Below are 24,846 nucleotides of genomic sequence, written 5' to 3'. Positions count from 1 at the left end.
AGGGATCTAGAACTAGAAATACCATTTGACCCAGCCATCTCATTACTGGTATATACCCAAAGGACTATAAATCATGCTGCTATAAAGACACATGCACACGTATGTTTATTGTGGCACTATTCACAATAGCAAAGACTTCGAACCAACCCAAATGTCCAACAACGATAGACTGGATTAAGAAAACGTGGCACATATACACCATGGAATACTATGCAGCCATAAAAAATGATGAGTTCATGTCCTTTGTAGGGACATGGATGAAACTGGAAAACATCATTCTCAGTAAACTATCACAAGGACAAAAAACCAAACACCGCATGTTCTCACTCATAGGTGGGAATTGAACAATGAGAACTCATGGACACAGGAAGGGGAACATCACACTCCGGGGACTGTTGCGGGGTGGGGGGAGGGGGGAGGGACAGCATTAGGAGATATACCTAATGCTAAATGACAAGTTAATGGGTGCAGGAAATCAACATGGCACATGGATACATATGTAACAAACCTGCACATTGTACACATGTACCCTAAAACCTAAAGTATAAAAATAAAAATAAAAATAAATAAGGTGCTAGTGAGGTTGTGGGAAAAAAAGGGAATGCTTATACACTGCTGGTGGGAATGCAAATTAGCTCAGCCCCTGTGGAAAGCAGTTGGACATTTCTCAAAGAACCAAAAATAGAACTACCATTCGACCCAGCAATCCTTTACTGGGTATATATCCAAAAAAAAAAATGAATAAATCCAAAAGATACATGTAGTACTTGTATGTTAATCGCAGCATTATTCACAATAACAAAGACATGGAATCAATAGAGTGCCCAGCAATGGTGGACTGGATAAAGAAAAATGTAGTACATATACACCATGGAATACTATGCAGCAATAAAGTTAAAAAACCAAAATCACGTCCTTTGCAGCAACACGGATGCAGCTAAAAGTTGTTATCCTAAGTGAACTAACGGAGAAACAGAAAACCAAATACTACATGTTTTCAATTATAAGTGGAAGCTAAATCTTGGGTTTACACAGATATAAAGATGAAAGTAATAGACACTGGAGACTCCAAAAGGGGAGAGAGAGGAGAGAGAAAGGGTGGAAAAACTTCCTATGGAGTACTATGTTCACCATATGGGTGACAGGATCGAAGCTCCAACTTCAACACCACGTAATATTTGTCTGTAACAAACCTGTACACGTACCCCCAAATCTAAAATAAAATGGAAAAAAAAAAGTCACACAATTGAGTGGAGCTTTCAACTCAAGGAATTCCACTTTACAGCCCACTATGCCACATTATGCTATACTGTCTATGAAATGTTCAATTAAATGTCATATAAGGAGCCCAGCCTAGTGCCTGGCACACAATCATCTTTCAATCAATGTTAGCTATTATAATTATTATTGCTCCCAATTTTATCTTGAGAGATACAAAAGAGACAGCTCTAAAAGCTTTACTTTACAAAATAAAAAAAATAGTGAGCACTAGCTCAAGGCAAAAAACCAAACCCGTATATACCCAAACCACCCTATCCCCTCAGGAAAAGACATCTGATGGTGCCTTCCCTGGAGCCGACCTACACATATGCCACCACACTCGCCCTCTCATTCTTTCCTTCCTATCTTCCCTTCCAAGTACTCTTGGTGTTCCTGGGAATATAAACAACCTAAAAATGCAATGAAGAATAGGGTCATATTCTTCATCTTCATTTTTTATTCTGCAAATACTGATTGAATGCCAAGTTCTAAACACTGAGCTAGGCTCCGAGCAGCTCTCTTTGCAGCTCCGCATCTCCAGACGCTTGAGCAGAAGATTTTAGAGTGGGCAGGACCTCAGAGGCCTGCTTTCTTCCACCTCAATCCCATCCCTAACATGAACATGTTCTCATTATTATAAATATTATGAAGTTCTTCTTTCTAGTGAATCAAAAACTCACCTCCTGGCAAGTACTGCTCAGTTGTACTCAGTATGCTTTCTTAGACAACAAAAAATAAATCTATGCACCCTTTATATTGGAGCCCTTCAATTTTCTGGAGACTGCCCCAGTGCTTTGTCTATACTGGGCACTAAAATGATGCAGAATGACTCTCTCCTAAATTTGCTCTTATCAAACCACTCTGGTCCCAAGGGAAAATACAATCTACCATTTACAGAGCCACATGACAGCAGAAGCTTCCAATGCCACAGCTAAAAAAAAACAGAATAAGGAAGATAATGTCATTATTATTTTCCTTCTCTCCTTAAAGAGAAAGGAAGACAGAAAGTTTCCCGTGCTTTTAAAGTCTCTTTTTAAACACTCTGGAAAATGCAAAGCCCTGCTGAGAAGAAGAAAAAAAAAACATATACAAAACAGTAAAGTTTTCATAGCAATGCCAAACGAGTCAACATTCATGAAAACTGGGGATGGGAGGGAGTCTGAAAATTTGTCAAATATTCTTGCTATGGGATTTTGACTTCTACACTGAACAGTCAATACTCAGGCAGACACAAAGCTTTTAGAAACTTTGCAGCTTTATTATTGCTGCTGCTATTGTTGTTGTTGTTTAAGACATTTATTTTTCTCTCACATAAAAACTAGTGCTGCCTAGCAACCCAGTGCCAGCAAAGCTAAATCAAGAAGCATTTTTGGCTAGATGTTCTTTAAAGAGATTTCTTTTTCCCATTAAATGGCAAGCATGCTGTAAGACTGGAAGACTCTTGCACTTGATGGAAAATGGTTTGGATACTACTCACTCAGCCTCTTTATATATTAAAGAATGACAGAGACCAACCTACAGAAGAGGGATAAGACGTATATTGTGTTTGTAGCCACAGGAATGGAGCAGTGGATACTCCTTATCAAAAACAGTCCACATGTGGCTGTTACTGGGACAGCAGCAAGTTGAGACTGAATGGGAATCCAATTACACCAATGAACCTAGGAGCACCAATGCATTCTACTGATTGTGGCTAAGAGAGGTAGATGCAGGTCATAAAGTTGGTTGCAGGGTTAACAAGAGTAAAACAACACAGTGTGATACTCCTCTATATGTGCATGTAACTTATTATTCTGGTGACTACATTGGACACTGCTATGGTCTGACTGCATCCCTCAGAGTTCGTATGTTGAAAACATAATCCTCAATGTAATAGTGTTGAGAGATGTGAGCTTTAAGAGGTCATTAGCTCATGAGGTCTCTGCCCTCACAAATGGATTCATGTTATCTCAGGCATAGGTTTGTAATCAAGAGTGGGTTCGTTAGAAAAGCAAGTTTGGCACTCACTCGCTTGCGCATGCACTCTCTCTGTCACTCTTTTTTCACATGTTCTCTTGTCCTTCTGCCTTCTGCCATGAGACGATACATCAAGAAGGCCCTTGGCAGATGCAGCTCATCAACCTTGGGCTTTCCAGCTTACGGAACTGTAAGAAATGAAATCTCTGTTCCTTCAAAATTACCCAGTCTCAAGTATTGTTATAGCAACACAATACAGACTAAGACATATGGGAAACACATATGCCCTTCTCCCTACTGCTCTGTCTAGGTTCCTCTGTGACTGGAGGACACACACTACTCAGGGACTTTGCAGCACATGTTGCAAACAAGGATAAATCAAAGTGCCATGAAGACACCTCTGGGCAGTACAAGGCCATCAGCCATTTCGACAAAGCAAGACCACCACAATGGCCTCCACTGTCACACCAAAAAAAAAGACACATTCTACCAGAGTCCCTATTACAAAGGCTAAAATGCTTATTACAAAGTTATAAAGACTCCTTGTCCAGGAAATGTTTAATGTACATGAAATGTAATTGTCCCTTGGCACAAAGTCATCCACAAAAACTGTAATACATAAAAGGCTATGATATGGTTTGGCTGTGTCCCCACCCAAATCTCATCTTGAATTGTAGCTCCCATATTCCCAAACGTTGTGGGAGGGTCCCAGTGGGAGATAATTGAATCATGGGGGCGGGTCTTTCCCATGCTATTCTCATGATAGTAAGTCTCATGAGATCTGATGGTTTTATAAAGGGGAGTTTCCCTGCACAAGTTCTCGTCTGCCGCCATGTAAGATATGCCTTTCACCTTCCCCCATGATTGTGAGGCCTCCCCAGCCCTGTGGAACTGTAAGCCCATTAAACCTCTTTCATTTGTAAATTTCCCAGTCTCGGGTATGTCTTTAACAGCAGCCTGAAAACAGACTAATACAGGCTAATACTAGGAAAAAACCTCCTGATCATCAGGAAATCAATGAAACATCAGAGTACACTGAAGTACCACACAAAGCTAAAGTCAACCAAAGCACATTTTACACATCTCATTGAAAATCCAGTTAAAACCCTCAATGAGATCTAATCTGAATTGTATTATTATATTAATTCTGAGAGTAATATTATATTCCTTACTTTAGAAATTGCCAATTTTTCAGTATTAAGACAGATATTAAAAGAAAACCACCCTGATTAATATGATCTCTGATGCTTTTCACAGGCTCTTCAGAATCTTCAAGGGCCCTTAGGAAGTGGGGGGAGATGAGGAGGGAGTCAAATTATAAACATGAGTTTTTATTATGTTATAATGTATAAAATATACGAATGAGGTATATGAAAAGGTTCACAACATCACTAATCATCAGAGAAATGCAAAGTAAGACTACAATGAGATATCATCGCACCCCAGTTAAAATGGCTTTTATCCAAAAGTCAGGCAATAAAAAATGTTGGCAAGGATGTAGAGAAAAGAGAACCCCTGTACATTCTTGGAATGTACCCCTATGGAGAATAGTTTGGAGGTTCCTCAAAAAACTAAAAATAGAGCTACCATATGATCCAGCAATCCCACTGCTAGGTATATACCCAAAAGAAAGGAAATCAGTATATCAAAGAGATATCTGCACTCCCATGTTTATTGCAGCACTATTCACAATCATCAAGATTTGGAAGCAGCCTAAGTGTCTATCAACAGACAAATGGATAAAGAAAATGTGATACTTATACACAGTGGAGTACTATTCAGCCTTAAAAAAGAATGAGATCCTGTCATTTACAACAGCATGGATGGAACTGAAGGTAATATCTTAAGTGAAATAAGCCAGGCATAGAGAGACAAATTTTACCTGTTCTCCCTTATTTATGAGAGCAAAAAACTGAAACAATTTAACTCATGAAGATAGAGAACAGAATGATGGTTACCAGAGGCTGGGGAGGGCAGTGAGCAGTGGCGGGGGGGAGCAGGGATGGTTAATGGGCACAAAAATATAGTCAGATAGAATAAAATTCAGTATTTGATAGCAGAACAGGATGACTGAAGTTAACAATAATTTCTTATACATTTAAAAATAACTAAAAGAGTATAACTGGATGGCTTGTAACACAAAAAAGGGATAAACACTTGAGGTGATGGAGACTCCATTTCCCCTGCTGTGATTATTACCCATGGCATGCCTGTATCAAAATATCTCATGTACCCCATAAATACATACACCAACTATGTACCCACAAAAATTAAAAAATAAATAATAGACTCAATCTACACAGACTCAGTGACTCCTGAGAGGGTTCATTCCCTGTTTAAGTTCCTTTAAAGAACTCCCTATCTCAGACATGAGCTAACAGGTCACTAGACTCTGAGGGTGACCAGTGAGCCATGTAAAACTCAGGCACTAGTGGTCCTGCTCTGTCCTTCCCTTCCACGTCTATTCTGGCTTTTCCTCCTGCTTTATTCTTGTCATATGACAAAAACAACAAAAAAAATAGACACTGAATATCACTCATTACTGAACACTCATTCACATACGCCTTACAAGTTGATCTGCACTCTGGCTCTCAACAGAAATGTCACCATTAGGCCAGTCATGGTGGCTCAAGCCTGTAATCCCAGCACTTTAGGAAGCCGAGGCCGGTGGATCACTTGAGGTCAGGAGTTCGAGACCAGCCTGGCCAACATGATGAAACCCCATCTCTACTAAAAAATACAAAATTAGCCAGGCATGGTGGCACACGCCTGTAATCCCAGCTACTTGCGAGGCTGAGGCAGGAGAATCACTTGGACCCAGTAGGCAGAGATTGCAGTGAGCCAAGACCATGCCACTGCACTCCAGCCTGGGCAACAAGAGCGAAACTCCGTCTCAAAAAAAAAAAAAAAAAAAAAAAGAAATGTCACTGTTGAAAGAGCTCACTCACGCCACTGGTTCATGAGCTCACATCACTAGCCCATCCTCATACTCGCCCATCTCATGGGACGTATCTGGTATCCTTGACAATGGCCCTGGACAACCCTGACACTAGCACTGACCTGATCCTGCCTGGGTTTCTTCTGGCTCCTCTATTACCCCAACAGGAAAATCTTGGTGTTTCTCAAGGATATTATTGTCTTCTCCTAGTGATGAAACGCAAAGGCTTTGGGGGTCAGTCTCAGTTCAAACCCAAGCATTGCCACGTTTACTAGCTGTATGCTCATGAGCAAGTCAAGCTCTCACCCCTCACTTATCTCAGATGTATAAAGAGAAAATATACATAAGAATTTTCACCCATATAGGGATACTATTACATATATTTATGCAATGGGAATTTTATGTTTAATATACATATTTTTAAGTATATGGATACACAAAGAAGCATCCACATACACTAGAATTACATTAATACCCTTTATAGTAGACCCAAAGCATGTAACATCATGAGCATCCAATAAATATTTTCTTACACCAATCTCATGTGTTTAACTATACCTTACGTTATACTTTCTACCCCTAAATTCACTCATAAGTTTGAGCACCAAATCTCTGTCTAATGGACTTATCTTGAACATGTAACTACAATTCACCATGTGACAAACTGAACTCATCTTACTCCTCCCCCAAACCCCTTTGTTCCTTCCTTTTATTAGTGACACCCATATTGTCCCAGGATTGAATCTCTATCACACCTTCCCCAAGACCCCTTACAAACCCAGTCCCCGGGTTTTGCCTATTCCACCTCGCCAAATGATGCTGTCCATCCTGGAACTCCCCATTCTCACTCCCATGCCCTTCAACTATGCCAAATAACCTCTCTCCTAGCTTTTCATTCCTCTACTTCCTACTGCAAATCCAGCTGTCAGATTAAGTTTTGTGAAGCAGTTTACTTGAAAACCATGAGTGGCCCCAGTACCTATAAAAGTAAATGCAAAAGTCCTAAAGCGGCATTCTCAACCTCCCACACCTGGCCCGAATCTCTTTCCAATCTCATCTCCTGCCATTTGCCCATGTTCCAACAAGAGCTGCGTTCCCAGAACACGTACCTCCTCTCTGTGTTTCTCTGATTACATGGTCTCCCATACCCGAAATGTCCTCTTAAAACATCTCCACCTGTTCAAACTCCATTATAAAACTGATTCAAAACACTTACTGGGGAAACTTTCCAGATTCCCTGCAGTTGAACATAAACTCTCCTCTGAAGTCTCCGCCACTTTCTCGCTCATTCTCTCTCTGTCTCTCTCTCAAAGCACTTATTCTCTGCCATATCTTGTAGCTACTTTTGGACATTTCTTCTTTCCCCTACTGGACTGTCGTTACTTCCCCCAAATCTCACACCATGAATGACTCACAGCAGGCAATGGGGGAAAAAAAGGCACCAAATTAATGCATAACAAGTATACTCTGTTAAGAACAGAACTTATGCAAAACTCACAAATCCTAAGGCACAACCCCAATTTGAAAATCCTTGAAAAGTTCACAGCACCCTTTGCCACCTGGGAAACAAAATTTTCTCGTTTACAAAGGAAGAAAGACCTTAATAATATTTTGGCCCAGGAACTCTTTTTTTTATCTTTTTTTTTTTTTTTTTTTTTTTTTTTTTTTTTTTTTTTGAGATGGAGTCTCGCTCTTGTCACCCAGGCTGGCGTGCAGTGGCGCAATCTCAGCTCACTGCAACCTCCACCTCCTGGGTTAAAGCAATTCTCCTGCCTCAGCCTCCTGAGTAGCTGGGATTACAGGCGCCCGCCACCACACCTGGCTAATTTTTGTACTTTTTTTTAGTAGAGACAGGGTTTTGCCATGTTGGCCAGGCTGGTCTCGAACTCCTGACCTCAGGTGATCTGCCCGCCTCGGCCTCCCAAAGTGCTGAGATTACAGGCATGAGCCACCATGCTCAGCCTACATCTTTATTATGTGTAAATAATGCTAAAACATATGGATTAAGTTTCCTATAAAGTATATACAGATTTATAAAAACAGCAAGGAGGCTAGGAAAAATTGTCATCTCCAAAGCAGATTAACCAGGGGCCTTTTTCTAACTCCAAAATTCATCTAGAGCAATCCTGCTTTAATTACATGTTGAAGTTTCCTCTTTGCTTTAGTGACTTTCCTGGAGTCAACATTTTTCACATTCCTAGGGAGGAAAAACAAATAACTGAGGAAAAGAAAATGACTTCCTTCTTGTCATTTTTCGCCTGTCAGAGCCACTTTCAGTGACATACATAGGCCTCTTCCTTTCCTCCCCAGTGTAACCTTCCTTTTTCGCCCGCCTCCACCCCCTGCCGCCGTCCATTACTGTAATGTTTTCCTTTCTCAGACTACTCTTTTAAACTTTTCCTGTCCTTACTCCCTCTCTCGTTTTCATCTTGTCCTGAAACACTAAGAGGGACTAGATCCTTCCCTCCCTACTCTACAGTCAAATGTTAGGATCCTCTGGAGGGTATGCTTAGGTCAGTTGCCAGGGAAACCCGTGGCTAACATAGATCCACACATCCATATGAAGTTTTTCTGCACAAGCACCCTTGTCAGCAAAAAATATTCTTCCTCATAGCAGAGCCTGGACTCTGCAATGAAGTCCAACTGAGCAGGAACAAAGAGCCAGGAGTGGGAGTAGAAGTGTTCAAAGATGAAATGGGAGAGACAAGGCGAGGTAATGGGGAAATTTAGGTTCTCAGAACTGTTAACTAATCCAAACTGACATTCCCCATCTCCAACCCTCCAACCCTGCCACACAACCCTGCTTCCAACCCTAAACCCAAGCACACAGTGAAGAATCTGAAACTCGATGTCCATTGCTCCCTTCTGAATAGGAAGCCTGAGCACTTAATTAACATTGGTTGTGCATTCATAGAACTATCTAGCCACAGAAAGGAAGAGAAGGAAAACCGAAAGACCTCTACTTAGCTATACAAAGCTCTGAAAGCGAGGCCACTTTCGTCTGCTGTAACTATTATAACGGGCTTGCCGACGCTACTGGAAAATTCCTGTAAGATTTATTAACAAGGTGAAAGCAGCACTATCTACTCCCCAGCAGACAAATCATGTACTTATCTCGCCAGCTTCAAAAAGGGAAGAAAACAGGCAGTTGCAGCATGAAATGGAGATCCTTTTATCCAAGAGCAAGACCCAGAGCCAGTATTTTCACAAATAAATTGCATAAAAGTTTCCTAATTAGGATTTAATCAAATGATTGTTGAGCTACTGTAATATTGTCTCAAAGCTTGTAGTCTAATTATTTTTCTTTCTAAAAATGAATAGTAGCCATCTTTCCATGAGCTGTCTGGATGGCTTAGTGCACACTAATGAGGCTTAATGACAGTTTGACAGGATCATAAAAGGAAGCATAAATTCACCACCACTGGCAAAAAAAAAAAAAAAAAGGCAAAACAAAACTTCTTACACCCATAAACAAGCCGCTTTTACCATAATGGTAAAGAAAATCCCCAATCAGCTTTCAAGCTTATCTTTTCCATGAGAACCCAACATTTGCAACAAGCTAGAACTGCTCCAGCAAACAGCCAATGCAACAAGTACCCAAGAAATACTCTCGCTATGCCTTCTCCAAAGGGACTACATTTGTTTGCCTGTCTCTTTCCCAGTCCTTCAACCCCCTCAAAATGTATTGAATTCATTATCTCATTCCATAAATATTAACTGAACACCTAATATGCACCAGGTATTACTATAAGTGGACAAAAAGATCTCTGGCCTCAAAGATCTTAGCAGAGAGAAACAGACAAGAAAATAAGTTATGTAACATATTAGACTGGGGTACGTTTATAGGATTCGAGTCCCAAAACATGGCTTCCACCCCCATATGACGACCTGCTTTCCCACAGGAGCTGGAACATTCATCTGCACATCCGGCACCTACTACATGTCTGGCATATGATGCAATCTCAATTTAAAAAAATCTTTTTAATAAACAAATGAGTGACCAAGCATTCTAACAGTTTTCAAGCTCCCTATCTTAGAGGCAGAAGTCAGGAACGTTATTAGCAAAGTGCTCATCTATAGGTGACTGAAGAAAAAAAAAATCTAAAAGTTCTTGAAAGAAAATAATGTGGTATTTAAAATCATGTTTTCCCTTGATTACAGAGAAACAAGTAAGAAAGCAAGTCACTTAAGAGATTATTCATTTTAAACCAGAAATACTTAAACCTACAGTCCACAGATTCAGGAATGAAGGTGAGCCCATTGAAATTGTTAGAACACTTAAGGGGAAAGAAGGATTTATGTGCATTTATCTGGGTTACTAACAAAAGGGTTAATAACTTTTTTCAGCTTCTCAGCATCCTGTGATCCCAAGAAGATTGAAAAGTACTGCCCTAAAGAATAAGTGTTTTTAAAAACTATATTTATATCCTTATAAAAATAAAGGTACACTTTTAACTATGAGTCACCATCATTTTTCTTAATAAGTGGAAGCTTTACTTGAGGGGGCTTGAGACAGCAGGAGAGAGGCAGGCCCTCAAGGTGATCCTATTGAGAACAGCACTCCAAGAGCATCCTGAAACCATTTTTTCCATATGTTCCCCCATAGATTATCTCATCCCTACTTATAAATGAAGCCCAGCTAAAATGAACAGATACCAGCTCCTTGCAATTCTGAATTCAAACACAAACTGCCATGGGCCAGCTCTAACATCAACAAATGCCATACTCAGGTCTTGTTTTAACTCTTATGAACAAAACCCTCTCAAATATTAATGAAACCTTCTTTCGTGTTCCAGACTGAAGTCCTCTCCTAAGTTCTTAATAAAGAAGAGACGTTTCCTCCCTAGAGCAGCAGTTCTTCTTGCTGACTACTTATCATAATTCTTGGGAAAGCAAAAATTTAACAGAATACACGTGGCTATGCAGCCACTTACAAGAGTCCCTCAGGTGATTCTGATTTGTCGGGGTTGAAAATTATTGCTCTAGATTGGTCCTTTACAGAAAAGCCTTGCAGATCCCCCAGACAGTACATAGTTATGCCTTGCGGGCTATCTGGTCTCTGTTTAACTACCAGACTCTTTTGTTGTATCATAAGAGTAGCCATAGACAATATGTAATCAAGGAGAAAATAACAGTAATTTGGGAAAGTGATCCCAAAGTGACAATCATGAACAGTACTTATTTCTAGTAGTTAACATGCTGAGTGGGTATGGTGGGAGGGAAGAGTATATTAAAGCAGTTTCTGCTCACCCCAACGTGGATCACCTGAGTCAACCCCATCCACCACACCTCAGGAATATTTACCCTTCCCTGCTGCCCAGATGCAATGCCTAAGCCTATTTGAAGAGTTTACCCTTCCCCAACTTCTCCTCCTTTACTTGTCATTCACAACAGCTAGGTGTAACCAGAAAGACTCTTTGCAAGGCAAGTGGTTTCCCAGGTGCAGAGCAGGGGCTGGCCTCATTGCCCCTCAACCCCTACTCTCAATGATGCTCATGGGTCCTCTGGCCCCATCTCACATCCTTTCAACCTTATTTGCCTTATTTTCTCTTGTAAGTTGCAAAGCCCTAACTTTATCAAGAGTACAGGGTTGCTGTGCCACATAGAATTTGAGTGAGAAATCCAAAGATGGTAATAAAAGCAACAAAAGTCCTAAATAGTTCACAACTGCCTTGATATTCACTTGCATCTGGATTAAATGCTTCTTCATTAAACCAGCAAGATAACAAAAGACCAGATAAATTTCAGATTTATGGAACTCCATCAGAAGACAGAAGCTCAAGGAGAACTTCTTAGAACCAAGCTCATCATAGTGAGAATAAAAGAATTTTTTTAAACAGAGAGAGAGAAAAGGGAAATCTAAGACGATCGTTGTGTAGTACATGGCGACAAGCCAAAAACAAAGTCTCTTAAGAAAAAAAAAATATTTTTACCTTTTCATGGTTTTCAATTAAGATTTCCACAACAATATTCTGAAACTTCAAGTCCATGAGGGCAGCGACAGTTTCTTCCTGTGGCCTCATCAGAGTTGGTCCAAACACCACTCCTAAGTTTGCCACGGTCATCAGGTTCTGCTTGGAGTGATTTGAAACACTGAAATTGGTAAGGGGGGAGGAATCTGTTTAACCAAAGGAGCAAAAATTGTGAACTGTAAATAGTCTGCAACTCTGTATTTCCTTAAAAGCAAGGGGTCAAGAGACTTAACCACCCTCAACATCTGCCTCTGAAATAACCAGATCTGAGAAACCCTCAATGCAGACGCTCCTGCCTACTCCTTTACTTCCCTCTCTTTGGTGCTCTACTCTAACCACAATGGCTTTCTTAATAACTCCATGCACAGTCGGCCCTCAGTATTCCCTGGGAATTGATGCCAGAATCCCTACAGACACCAAAATCTGCAGATGTGCAAGTCCTACTGTCAACTCAGGAAACCCATGGATTAAAAAAAAGTCAACCCTCATGTCCACAGGGAATACTGGATTTTTGATCAGTAGCTGGTCGAATCTGCCCATGCAGGACTCACAAAGGGCCAACTGTATGTGCTAAGCTTGCTTCCCCCAAAAGCCCTAGTTCACTGTTCCCCTCTTCTTAGAAAACTCACTCTTTCCCCAGATTATTATACTTTTGCTTCCAAGGAATACTAGACCGCGTAGCACCTTTGTAAAAGCATGCAGAGTTTGGTCAGAGCACCCACAATCACTCCTTCAGCCCAGTATCATTGTGCAGTGAATCACCTAGACAACTGTTCTCAGCAGCCCTGCAACTTAATTCAGGTCTCAATTTAAAGATACCATCTTCAAAAAGCCTTTGCATAATAACATTTTTTATAGTCTCACACTCAATATATTCTGTCCCCTTACTCTGCTTTGTGTTTTTGCCATTTATCATCTGAAGCTCTTTTATATTTTTATTTGTAATCTGTTTTTCGTATTTTCCCCTTAGAAAGTAAGCTTCATGAAAGCTGGGACTTAGACTATCTTATTCAACTATGTATCCACTAGCACCTAAGAAAGGCATTCACTAAATATTTGTTGACCAAATGAATAAATGACTAAACTAGCAGTGGGACCCTTGGCAAATCACAGTATCTTCTGACCTTCATTTTCTTTATATGTAAAATAAAGGTTCTAAAATATAGCATTCTTCAGCTTCCTTTCACGTCTAAAATTCTACAGTTAGAATGATCCCTATACTTAAAGAAAGGGCTAATTTCTCCACTGATCTGATTTTGCTGGTTTTTAAAAGGAGGAGAAAAAGAGAATGAAATCTATAAAATAACTCTCCATCATTGAATTAAGCCAACTTAAAGGACATGTTCAAACTTAGGTAGGTGTGAAACCAAGCTAAATATTCTAACAAACTTATATTCACATTTCCAGAATCTGTGTATAGGGTAATGTATAATATTCTCTTCTTTCACTTCAAATCAAACCCTGAGTTGCTGGCAGAGATGTTAAGCAAATAATTATACAACTTCATGAAAGCATATTTCAACAGTCTTATCCAAAACACACACAATGAGTCAAAAGTCCAGCCTGCCCTTCCAGGTGTGGTCCCCAGTTCCACCCATCACAAATCCCAGAGCACTACTCAGCACCTAGAGCAAAGTGAAGAAAGTTAAAACGAAGAAAAAGAGGCTTACTTTGTTAAGTGTTTCACCAAAATATCCAACATCTCTTTATTCTTCTCTGGCAGTTTGTGTACCAAGAAATGGACTGCATTAACACGAGATTCTGGGCTGCCACTTTCTTCCAAAAAAAATAATAATAATAAAGAAAAAGAAAACAATAGTTAATAGAGAACTCAGAATCAAATATATTTCCCAAGACAAACAATGACAACAGCTCCTCTGTTCAAGATTATCAAACATGGAGAATGTAAACATATTTTGCCACCTTTAAAAGGAAAAAAAAATCTTTCTCCTTATGATCAATCTTCTCATGCCTCCCCTAATGAGGTAATTTCAGTGTGGCTGCAATCGGTGCCTTTTCTTTGGTTTATATTACAGAACGGACAGCTGCTAAGCTTCTCCTTCCAACATGCTGTGTTTCATGTCTGTTTACTCGATGGGGTCTAGTCACTGGGTCACGCCACAATGGAATGCAAGTAAAATATCAGCAAATAGGCTATTGCATGTTACAGGTGGAACAGGATAACCCCCCACCCCCGAAAAAATATGTTGAAGTTCTAGCCCTTAGAACTCGGAGTGTGGCTGTTTTAAACTGTACTTAGGATTTAATAGCATCAGGTATGCTAAGGCATGCATGAAAATGACTGTCAGGAAGGGAAAAGTTTAGACTCACAGAGCCCTAGAAACAGACGGCATGGCATGTTGTGCAGAGTCACGTGGGGAAGCACCAGCGTCGATCAAGAGGCAGAGGAAGAACGGGGAACTTTGGCAAAGCCTCTACTGTAGTTTCTGCAGGAAGGAATGGGCGAGGCAGGGTGCGCAGGTTGAGGACTGGCTGGTTTAAAGTATTTCAGTGGGCACTGCAGCGCAAGGGCTGTCCCTAGTTGCTGGTGCTCCGGACTGAGGTGACAAGGGCAGGAGAGTACAGCCTGCAGTGTAAAGGCCCACAGAGGAGGCTGGTGGGGAGGGGGATCATGGTGCTTCGGATTGGAGAGTTCCATGTGAAAAGCCTGCAGAAGTTTCATATCTGGGCTAGCCCTGGGAGGGGCAGTTTCCTGGGTTCAGTGAGGCCCCAGATGTCAAAACATCAGAATAAAAAGGCGTGCTTAATACATGATCTTATTTGGGAAGACAGCTGTTGCAGATGTCAGTTTAGATGAGATCATAACTGAAGTAGGGTGGGGCCTCTTCATCCAATATGACTGGCGTCCTTACAAGAAAACAGAGAGGGATAGTGACCGTGTACAGGCAGCACAGGGGAGGTTGTCCTGTCACAGCAGAGGCTGGAATGAAGGACCCACAAGCCAAGGGATGCTAAGGACTGCCAGCAACCACCAGAAGCTGTGAGTGGCAAGGAGGGATCCCTCCTACAGCCTTCAGAGGGAGCATGGCCCTCCCGACATCTTGATTTCAGACTTCCAGACTCTAGAATTGTGACGGAATAAATGCCTCTTCTTTGAAGCCACTTGGTTAGTAGTAAGTACTTTGTTCCAACAGCCCTGGCAAACACATTCCCTTAACCCCGAAACTTTGGAATTATTATACGTGGCTCTTATTAACAGTGTACCCCAATTCCCTTTATTGTGTTCTTGATTGGAAAACTATCAAATAAATCAATAAAATGTTTGTTATTGAAGATTTTGCTAGTTTTCACAAGTGTCAAAGAAGTGACAAAAGAGAATTAGGTTCTAAATTTACTGCTGATGGAAAAGAAGGTTAGAAATGGCTTTGTAGTTTCACTTAGGGCTGGCCAGGGAAGCTCAGAAAGAGTCTCATAATGGAGAGCCCTTGAAGATTGGGTCCTGAAGAATGGGGAAGGGTTCAAGGAAAGGCAGGACTGAGGGGCAAGGGGAACATTCCAAATTCAGTAAATAGCATGACAAAAAGCACAGGGCCTATGCGGAGACAGCTCTTCGAGTGTATAGATAGAAAGGTAGCCCGAGGCCAATTCTGGTCTGCAAAGGCCAATTTGAAGAAGTTGTCTCACTGCTGGCTTCTAAATTAGTCAAGTGAAAACAAAGCAAGAAAGCAATATGAATAGAGATAAATTTGGGGAAGGTATGCCTGATATTTTGTTTAAAGGATGGATTAGAATAGGAAAAAGAACTAGTTAGGAGGAAAAAGTTATTTGGGAGACAAGAAAAAAGAAATGAAAGGAGTGGCGGCCAGGCACAGTGGCTCATGCCTGTAATCCCAGCACTTTGGGAGGCCGAGGCCGAGGCAGGCAGATCACTTGAGGTCAGGAGTTCAAGACCAGCATGGCCAACATAGTGAGACCATCTCTACTAAAAATACAAAAATTAGCCAGTGTGGTGGTGCGCACCTGTAATCCCAGCTACCCAGGAGACTGAGGTGGGAAAAGTGCTTGAACCCAGGAGGCGCAGGTTGCAGTACCACTGCACTCCAGCCTGAGCAACAGAGACTCCATCTCAAAAAACTAAAAAGAAAAGGAGTGAGGTAGGTGGCAGAACTACAAAGAGGGAGGTAGAACAAAGAAGTATAGATGCCCTATGATTTATGATGGGGGGACATCCTAATAAGCCCCTCGTAAAGCCAAAAGATTGTATGTCAGGACCATCACTACACCTGGGAGTCATTGCTTCTAACTGATAGCTGACTGGTCTTGAACAAATTACCTAACTAACCTCTCTGTGCCTCAGCTCCCTCATCTGCAAAATGAAACAATATCTTAAAAGGCCATTATGAGATTCAATGCTGTAACATACATAAAGCACTTAGCCTCTGTGGCTGGCACACATGGGCACTCAATCACTGTTAGCCATTATTACTGTTGTTGTTCGTGTTACTATTATTATTTGAGCACTACGACGGAAGAAGCAGAACTGACAAGTTTTAGCAGCAGACTAGCAGTGGGTCAGAAGGAAGAAGGCAGAGAGGAGCAGTGTTTCACATCTGGGTTGTCTGGTAACAGGGCCAATTCCACCAAGACACAGAAACACAGCAGCCAAAGCTGTCTTGAGGAAGGAGATGATGGTGGAGGGAATGGAGGAAGCGACATTCAAATGGTTGGTATTTAGCAGTAGCTGGAAACAGGAGGAGGCTTTAGAGATCAAGGCTAGAAATGTTCTCCAGGAGGTGTGACCACTAGCTCATGGACAAAGCTGCCGAACTTCCACAGAAAGCTAACTGAGGGCACTGTGGGGAAAAGGGCTCCAAAGATGTACCGGGAGATGTGAAGTCAAGGGCTAAGTCAAGCAGGCAATGCAGCCAAGGAGGACGAAGAGGTGGGAGGACCAGGGAGGTTCGATGTCATCAGGAAGGCAAGTGAGAAGAAACCTGCAAAGGCTGGGCACAGCCAGTGGACTCGAGAGGTAAGGAGAGGTCAAGGAATGGAAAGACTGGGATTAAGGGGCCCTGGGTACCACCAGGTTTATCAACTGAGAGCCCCTTTCTACTAAAATGAGGAGGTTAAACAAAGAGGGAGCTGCTGGAGAAGGGGAGAAGAGTGGGATTTCAGAACACTTGTTCAGAAAGCAAAAAAACAAGAGAATGGGAAAGAGAGGTAAAGCAGATCAAGAAAGGGGCATTTATTTTTTCAAAAGGATAATAGTTTTCCTTATGACAAAAGTTAAATACCTGTAATACTAAAATCTTGGACAACACAGAGAAAATGACCTTAGTACAAAGTACTAAATATCCGAAATATATATACATAAGAAACAGCATGCAATCAGATTAAAAAGAACTACAAACCAATCAGGGAAAAAAAGAGACAATCCAACAGACAAAAGGGCAAAAGACTGGGGCAGGAATTTCACAAAATATTTATTCCAGTGATCACAAAACCTATGAAAACAGAATAAACCTATATTGGTGAAACAGAAGTTAAAAACACAATGAAAGAGTAATACTCACCTGCCAGAATGGCTTCAAATGAATACTAAGCTTTGGCAAGGACATGAGGCAACTGAAACTTCCACATGCTAACTCGATGGGAATCATTAAAGGGTTCAACCACTCTGAAGAACTGTTTGGCAGTTATCTACCAAAGCTGAACAAACACATACCCTATGACCGACGCAAAAATTCCACTCGTAGGTATATAACCAGGAAAAATGCACATAAATGCTCATTAAAATACACATACTCCTATATTCATAGCAGTGTTCTATTAGCCCAAAACTGGAAACAACCCAAATGTCCATTAACAGTAGAACAGATAAATCTACTGTGGCTTCTTCAAACAGAATGCAATGAAAATGAATGAATGTTTCATACAACAGAGATGACTCTCACAAAATGAGTAAAAGAAACCAGATACAGAAGAATATACTCTGATTCCATTTACATAAAGTTCAAATGCTGCAGCCCCAACCTACAATGTCAGGAGAGTGATCACACTTCATGGGAGTGGATAATGACCACATGGGCATGAGAAAGGGCTTCTGATGATGTTTGATTGCTTGATCTGGGGCTGATTACATGTGAAAATTCATTAAGCTGTATACTTATTTGAGCCCATGTTATATTTCGACAAAAAGTTCACTTAAAGCTACCCATAATAAATCTCATCCTAAAATAAACTGGTAAATTTTAACTATAAATCCTGCAGAGTTTTCCTTCCTTTTTTTTTTTGTAATGAAATGCCTAAACAACCTATCTTATTTAATGTATCACGGACACTTTTCAGTGTCATTAAATGCAGCACCTTACCATCGATTTTATGAACACTTAGATTGTTTCCAATGTTTGTAAAGATAAGTTTGTTCCAGTTTACACCCCTAATAATAGTGTTTGAGAATGAGAAATGATATTTTACAACAGAGGACACTAAGACAGTTGTTGCTAAAGATAAAGGATGCAAAAAGGCTAAGAAATTAAAAGGCATATAAATAACACAATCAAATCATATCATAAAAAAAAAACTTCTAGATACAAACTAAATTTATCACCGAAAACAAAAACACAGCTGTCTAAAGGGTTAGGTAATAAATTATAATCTAGTTCTTAATCTGGTATAAAAAACAAGATACTAATCAACACTGGAGAAAATAAAAACAATATAACAATTTCAATTCACAGCTTTGATTTTTAAAAATAGACTTAAAGCAGCGACTCTGCAAAACAGTAGAAATTCCAAAGGAGTAAAAGGACAACCACTGAGGATAAGAATTTATATTGCAAAAATTAAAAAGTCTGGAAAACTTTGCACTAAAAACCTACTACTAACTTGTGAGTCTATCTTGCCATTAATAATAAATCTAGTTTAAATACTTTAGGATTCATTATTTAGAAACACAAGCTAGAGAAACAGTTTCCCACACTCTATGAATTACATTCTTCATTTCTCAAAATAGTGGAATTGATTTTGAAAAATAGAGTCAAAACCTGGATTCAGAAAATGTGGCACATATACACCATGGAATACTATGCAGCCATAAAAAAGGATAAGTTTATGTCCTTTGTAGGGACATGGATGAAACTGGAAACCATCATTCTCAGCAACCTATCACAAGGACAGAAAACCAAACACCACATGTTCTCACTCATAGGTAGGAATTGAACAATGAGGACACTTGGACACAGGAAGGGGAACATCACACACCTGGGTCTGTCATGGGGTGGGGGGAGCGAGGAGGGATAGCATTAGGAGATATACCTAATGTAAATGACGAGTTAATGGGTGCAGCACACCAACATGGCACATGTATACATATGTAACAAACCTGCACGTTGTGCACATGTACTCTAGAACTTAGAGTATAATTTTTAAAAATTTAAAAAAAGAAAAACAGAGTCAAAACCTTTCACTATCTTCAGTTTCTCTCCTGCTAGCCCATCCTAATCTATTTTAAAATCACACATCCATTTCTGCCAAGTCTTTTTCCTTCTTCTTCTTCTTCAAAAAAAAAATACTCTAGGCTTTTAAAATAAAACCATTTTTTTCTCTGTCTTGTTTTGACATTAATCATCAGAGCTTTCTATTCGCAATCATTTCTATGTAGCTACGACATAATACCTTTAAGGTACTCCAAAAAAGTTTTTGAAGATAAGTCATCTAAAGTTGCTTATGCTAATGCAATTTATTTTAATTACTACTGATTGACAAAGAATGAACAGCCTACCTTAAAAAAAAAACTAGGATACTAAATTAATCATAATACCAAATTCTTGAAATATGCCAGGGAATTAGGAGCTTACTGTAGTGGAAAAGGCATTTTAATTGTGTAACTACAAATCAGCATCTACCACACTGTAATGTCCATCTGCTTATGATGCTGTGCCAACTAACAGAAACTGAAAAAGATGTGATCATGGAGCTTATCAAAGACACAGAGGCAGATAAATGCTAAATTATTTCAATATTGAAATGTCAAAAGTCAATGATACTGTAATTTTAGAAAGGCATTAGCAGTAACCATCCAAGCACTTCCCAAGGGATAAAGGGCTTCAGTCAACAGACATCAAGTGTTGCATTTCTCCTGTGGCATTCGTATCTACTGTGAAATGAATACATCAAGCTAAGAGGGAGGCATGCCACTAAGCATTCGGTTCCCTTAATTCCTGGATTCCTAAGCCCTTCCCCAGCAAGAATCACATGATTTTTGTCTTGCTTCCCAGGTATGTTTATAAAAAACGATAGAACATTCTGGTTAGGTAAACACCAATGTCTTGGATCCGATTATAGTTATGTTTCTCATGATAAATAACCAAAGACCTTTGTGGTAATGATTTTGCTTCCCAACTAACTTGACTACAGGAAGAAATACACTGAACATACTGTAACACAAGTGTTTTGGTTTAACTGACAGTGAAGAGATTTTTCTTCTGATGCAACAGGCATTCAGCCTTTAGTTGTCATTCTTATACTAAGCACCATGACTCCAACCCTGAGGCACGAGTCCACTCTTATCAAAATGATACGGCAAGGGCTTTGAGGCCAAAAGGCTGACACACAGATCATAGCCTACAACTTTCTCAAAGGTAACAGACATCACGCAGTAAGACATCCAGCTAGATGCCTGCCTGCTAGCCTTCCTGTGGTGGACACAATCTTTTGTATTCCTCATAGACCAGGTAACTACATTTTCATCCTATAAATTTCCATGTCAAAAGTCCATTATAGTCTCCCCCAAGATGGATCATCTACTAGGTTCCTTTTATAAGTTTAGTTTGGAATTCAGCTAACGGAGAAAGTTACATCAACTCTCTTCATTTTCTCAAAGAAAAAAATTTTTTAACTTTTCCAATGCAGTCAATCTTTAAAAGTAAGTTGATCTTTTTTTCAGAACAAGGAACATAAAACAAATGTGCCTTTTGTGGTGACAAAATAGAAATGAAATTTATATTTGTATTATGAACCCTAGAAATTAACACGGAGGTTCACAACAGGAAACTACAGGAAAGAAACTGATGAGAGAAAACGATGGGACCCAGGAGAAACCTTGAGAACTCTCAGCAGGGAGGGTAGAAGAGAAGAAACTATCTCATCACCACAGAACAGATGGAAACCACTGCACATGACTGAGAAGAATCAAAAATTAGTTTTCAAGTTGGTGTGAGAGGTGGTAACAAAGACTGCTGATGCTTAGTAATTTTAGCAGTCAGCTCAGCTAACAGACACTTGAGCAAAACAAGGTAAGCTGTGTCACCGTTCACGGAAAATGACAGCTTAACCACAATCCCGATTTTCCAACAGCATTCAAAAGGGGAGACTAATTTTGGCCACCTGATTTCTGTAACTATTTTATTTGATACTTAAAAGTCCATATGCAAAAGATTAGGAGATCTGTTCCCACACTCTCTAAAAGAGGCAATGAGTGCAGAGAAGGGTACTCAAGAGATTAAAATAAAAACTTAAAGTCTACATTGGAAACCTTGGCCCCTAAAATACACTCATTTAATGCATGTACTTTTTCTCATTAAATCAAGTTACTACAGGTCCCATTCCAACCACAACGGCACTTAGGTGCAAATCCATGCCAATGATTACAGTAGAAACAGTATTTCTTTCTGACAGTCCTGTCATCCAAATCACTGTGAAGACTATCGCAGCATTCCCACAAAGTCAGGAAGCAAAACACAAGGTACTGGTCCAACAGGTGACGATCTTGTCTGCGTTTCTACAATCCTTTTCACCACTCTGCTCAAACATGCCTTCAACAAACTCTTTAAACTTATTTTCTACCACCACAGATTTTATTACCTCTTAAGATGTAAGTTCCTACCTCTTAGGAACCTCTTCATTTGGTAAAACACACTGATATTCAAATTTCAAAAACACTGCCATCAGTTATGGGGCATGATAATACTAATGATTGTGGTCATTTAAAACCTTATTCCATAATCACTTTATCTTTCTCTAATTCTCAAAGGATTCTAGATTAAAATTGGCACTCTTCTGCTTTTTCCAGTCTCTAAGGCAAACAACATGAAACAATTGTCCTCCAACTAAGTTTAGTTTCTCTTTCCCCAGTTTGCCAAAAATGCCACAGGAAAGAAATCAAAACAACTAAGCATTTACTTGAGTTTTTGCCGAGAAAATTTTCCCCCACTCCCTTGATCTCACAAATTCTCTTTTTTTAAAAAATCCTCTCCCCATGTGAAAACAAAAGTGAATAGAATCCAGTTTTTGCTTTTCCGAAAGCCTCTTTTATATGTCGAGTCTAATGGGGCCTACACACTACTTCTTCCTGCAACACAGGAGGAACCTTTACACTGGCTGGAGCAGGGACCTCACAAGAAGGTAACATTTAAAGCAATGTTCAGGCAGCAGTAACATTGGTCCCATAGGGAATGCTCTAAGTTTTTGAACAGATTAAACTATGGAATACATCCAAGAGGAGAAAATAAAAGGAAATGAAAATACAATTACAGCTACTGTCAGTGCACCTGTGAAAACCAATACTGCAAGTTTTAGCTAGTAGAACTAGGGTTCTAAATTTTAAATAAGGCTCCCTATAATCTGGCAAGTTACTTAACATGTCTCAACCTTCATTTCCTTCACTATTAAATACCTAATACCAGTGTACTTCAGAAGACTATGATGATTAAACAACACGCATCAAATATAGAAAGTGAGCCATATAACAGAAAACAAAGCCTCAAATGAGTATGACTCCCAAAAAATTCAATCACAAAATTCTACCAACTATAGGCCTTTTTCATTTAACATTTGATCACATATTATTCACTCTGTATCAAATACTGTTTGGAGTTCTGGCATTATCTCATTATATTCCTTCTGTCTGTAATTTAGATCTGAGTATCTTTCTATGTGAAGCCATCTCCAAACTACTGATCTCTCCAAATCTGCTCATCTCCACAACCTTTGGCAAATTAAATACTTCTGTGTTCCCTCAGCATTTTGCTCATGCCATTATTGTACATTTTGTAGTTTAATGAGAAGTATGCCCCAGTACTTGCTATAGAATTGTCTCATGGGACAAGAATCCTGGCTTGGCTTTACATATCCAGTAACATAATAGGAAATAATTAATGTATGTGAACAAATGAATAAATATACTATCCCTTTTATTCACCTCCCAAGGATATGAGGAGGTACCAAACATCATTTAAAGTGATTTCTATTTTTAACACAAACTGCAATAACAAGTTGAATTTTTCATATGGAAATTTTTCGCTTATGCTCACTACCAACTACAAAACTGTTCCTATGTACCTTTACATAATACTTACTGGCTGGAACAATGAAATCTCCGTGTAACTCATAGGTCATGAGAGGCTCTGGAAGACTCCTGTGTGAAAAGAACAGCTCAGAATTATCAAATAAATCCAAACAAGTCACTTCTGAGTTTTTTTATGAAAGGATGTTAAATTTGTTATGCATTTCTTAATTAATGTGTACAACTTCCCTAGGGAATACCTTTACATATCAAAAAAGATACATAACTCAAACGGATCACTTTATCAACTGCTGTTGGCACCAAGCACTATCAAAGCCTAGGCAGCCACAAATCCCTAACAGACCTAAGCATACAGTATTTCATATCTAATCTCGGAAAGTACCTTTGTGAACATCTGGTTTTATATATAAAACTTCCTTCTACACATTAATGTATTTAAAGCCAAACACACCATCTAACCAAATGTAAGCAAACAATTTTGAAACTTCATCTCTAAGATATTAGCTGAAGATTCCACACAAAATACACAGAAAAGATTAAACAAACTCAAATCCTCTCTGCTTAAATATATTACAAAAATAAGAATTTATCTTTATGCCTATAAGATGAGAGATGAAATAAAATTGATGACAACTTTAAAAATATACACAGCATTTTCATAGTCTACAAAACAAGTTACATAAGGTAGTTTATTTTATCCTGTGATCAACAGAAATGCTACAGTTCAGTCCACCTTGCTACATATCTTAAAATTGTAAAAGATCAGAGCAACTAGCTTTATAAACACTTAAAGAATACCTAGACAAGTGTCAGTCTGTACAGCCTTTCTGGAGGGTAATCTCGCAAGGTATTAAGAACTTTTAAAAGGTTACAATCCTGTAACTTAAGAAATTCTGCTTAAAATATTTTTAAAAAAATCAAAGATGCACAAAATTTTTTAACATATGCAAAGCCAAGAATATTGCCAGAGATAAAGAAGGTCATTTCATATTGACAAAAGTGTCAACTTGTCAGGAAGCCAAAACAATATTAAATGTTAATAGATCTAATAAGAGAGCCCCAAAACACTCGAAGCAAAAACTGACAGAACTACAAGGAGAAATGGGCAAATCCACAACTATAATCAGAGAGTTAAATACCTCTCTGTTTCAGTAACAGAACAAGTAGAAAAATCAGGACACAGAAGATTTGAACAAAAATATCAACCAACTTAATCCAATTGGCATGTCCTTCACCTAAGTGACACTCCACTCAAAAGCAGAACACACGTTCCCAGCGCATACAGGCCATTTATTTTCCAAGATTAACCATATTCTGGGCCATGATATAAATCTCAAAAAATAAAAAGGGTTTAAGTCATACAGAGTTTGTTTTTTGATTACAACAAAAATTGAATTAAAAATCAGTAACAGAAAGATAACTGGAAAACTCAAAAGAAAGAGAAGTTAGAAAGT

General features: G+C 39.4%; 1 protein-coding gene across 1 annotated transcript in view; it reads right to left on the bottom strand.

Moving 5' to 3' along the window:
• The window catches only part of ARHGAP10 (Rho GTPase activating protein 10), a 348,170-nt gene that overhangs the window by 103,489 nt on the left and 219,835 nt on the right, over positions 1 to 24,846 (bottom strand). Inside the window, exons 16-18 of the mRNA XM_030816218.1 lie at positions 23,445 to 23,503; positions 13,797 to 13,902; positions 12,088 to 12,247 (exon numbers count right to left, since the gene is read on the bottom strand). Of these exons, the coding sequence (XP_030672078.1) occupies positions 12,088 to 12,247; positions 13,797 to 13,902; positions 23,445 to 23,503 (325 nt within the window). The remainder of the gene's footprint in view (positions 1 to 12,087; positions 12,248 to 13,796; positions 13,903 to 23,444; positions 23,504 to 24,846) is intronic.

Source organism: Nomascus leucogenys, chromosome 7b (genome assembly GCF_006542625.1).
Source record: "Nomascus leucogenys isolate Asia chromosome 7b, Asia_NLE_v1, whole genome shotgun sequence".
Classification (NCBI taxonomy): Eukaryota; Metazoa; Chordata; class Mammalia; order Primates; family Hylobatidae; genus Nomascus; species Nomascus leucogenys.
This window is presented reverse-complemented; position numbering and strand designations above follow the sequence as displayed.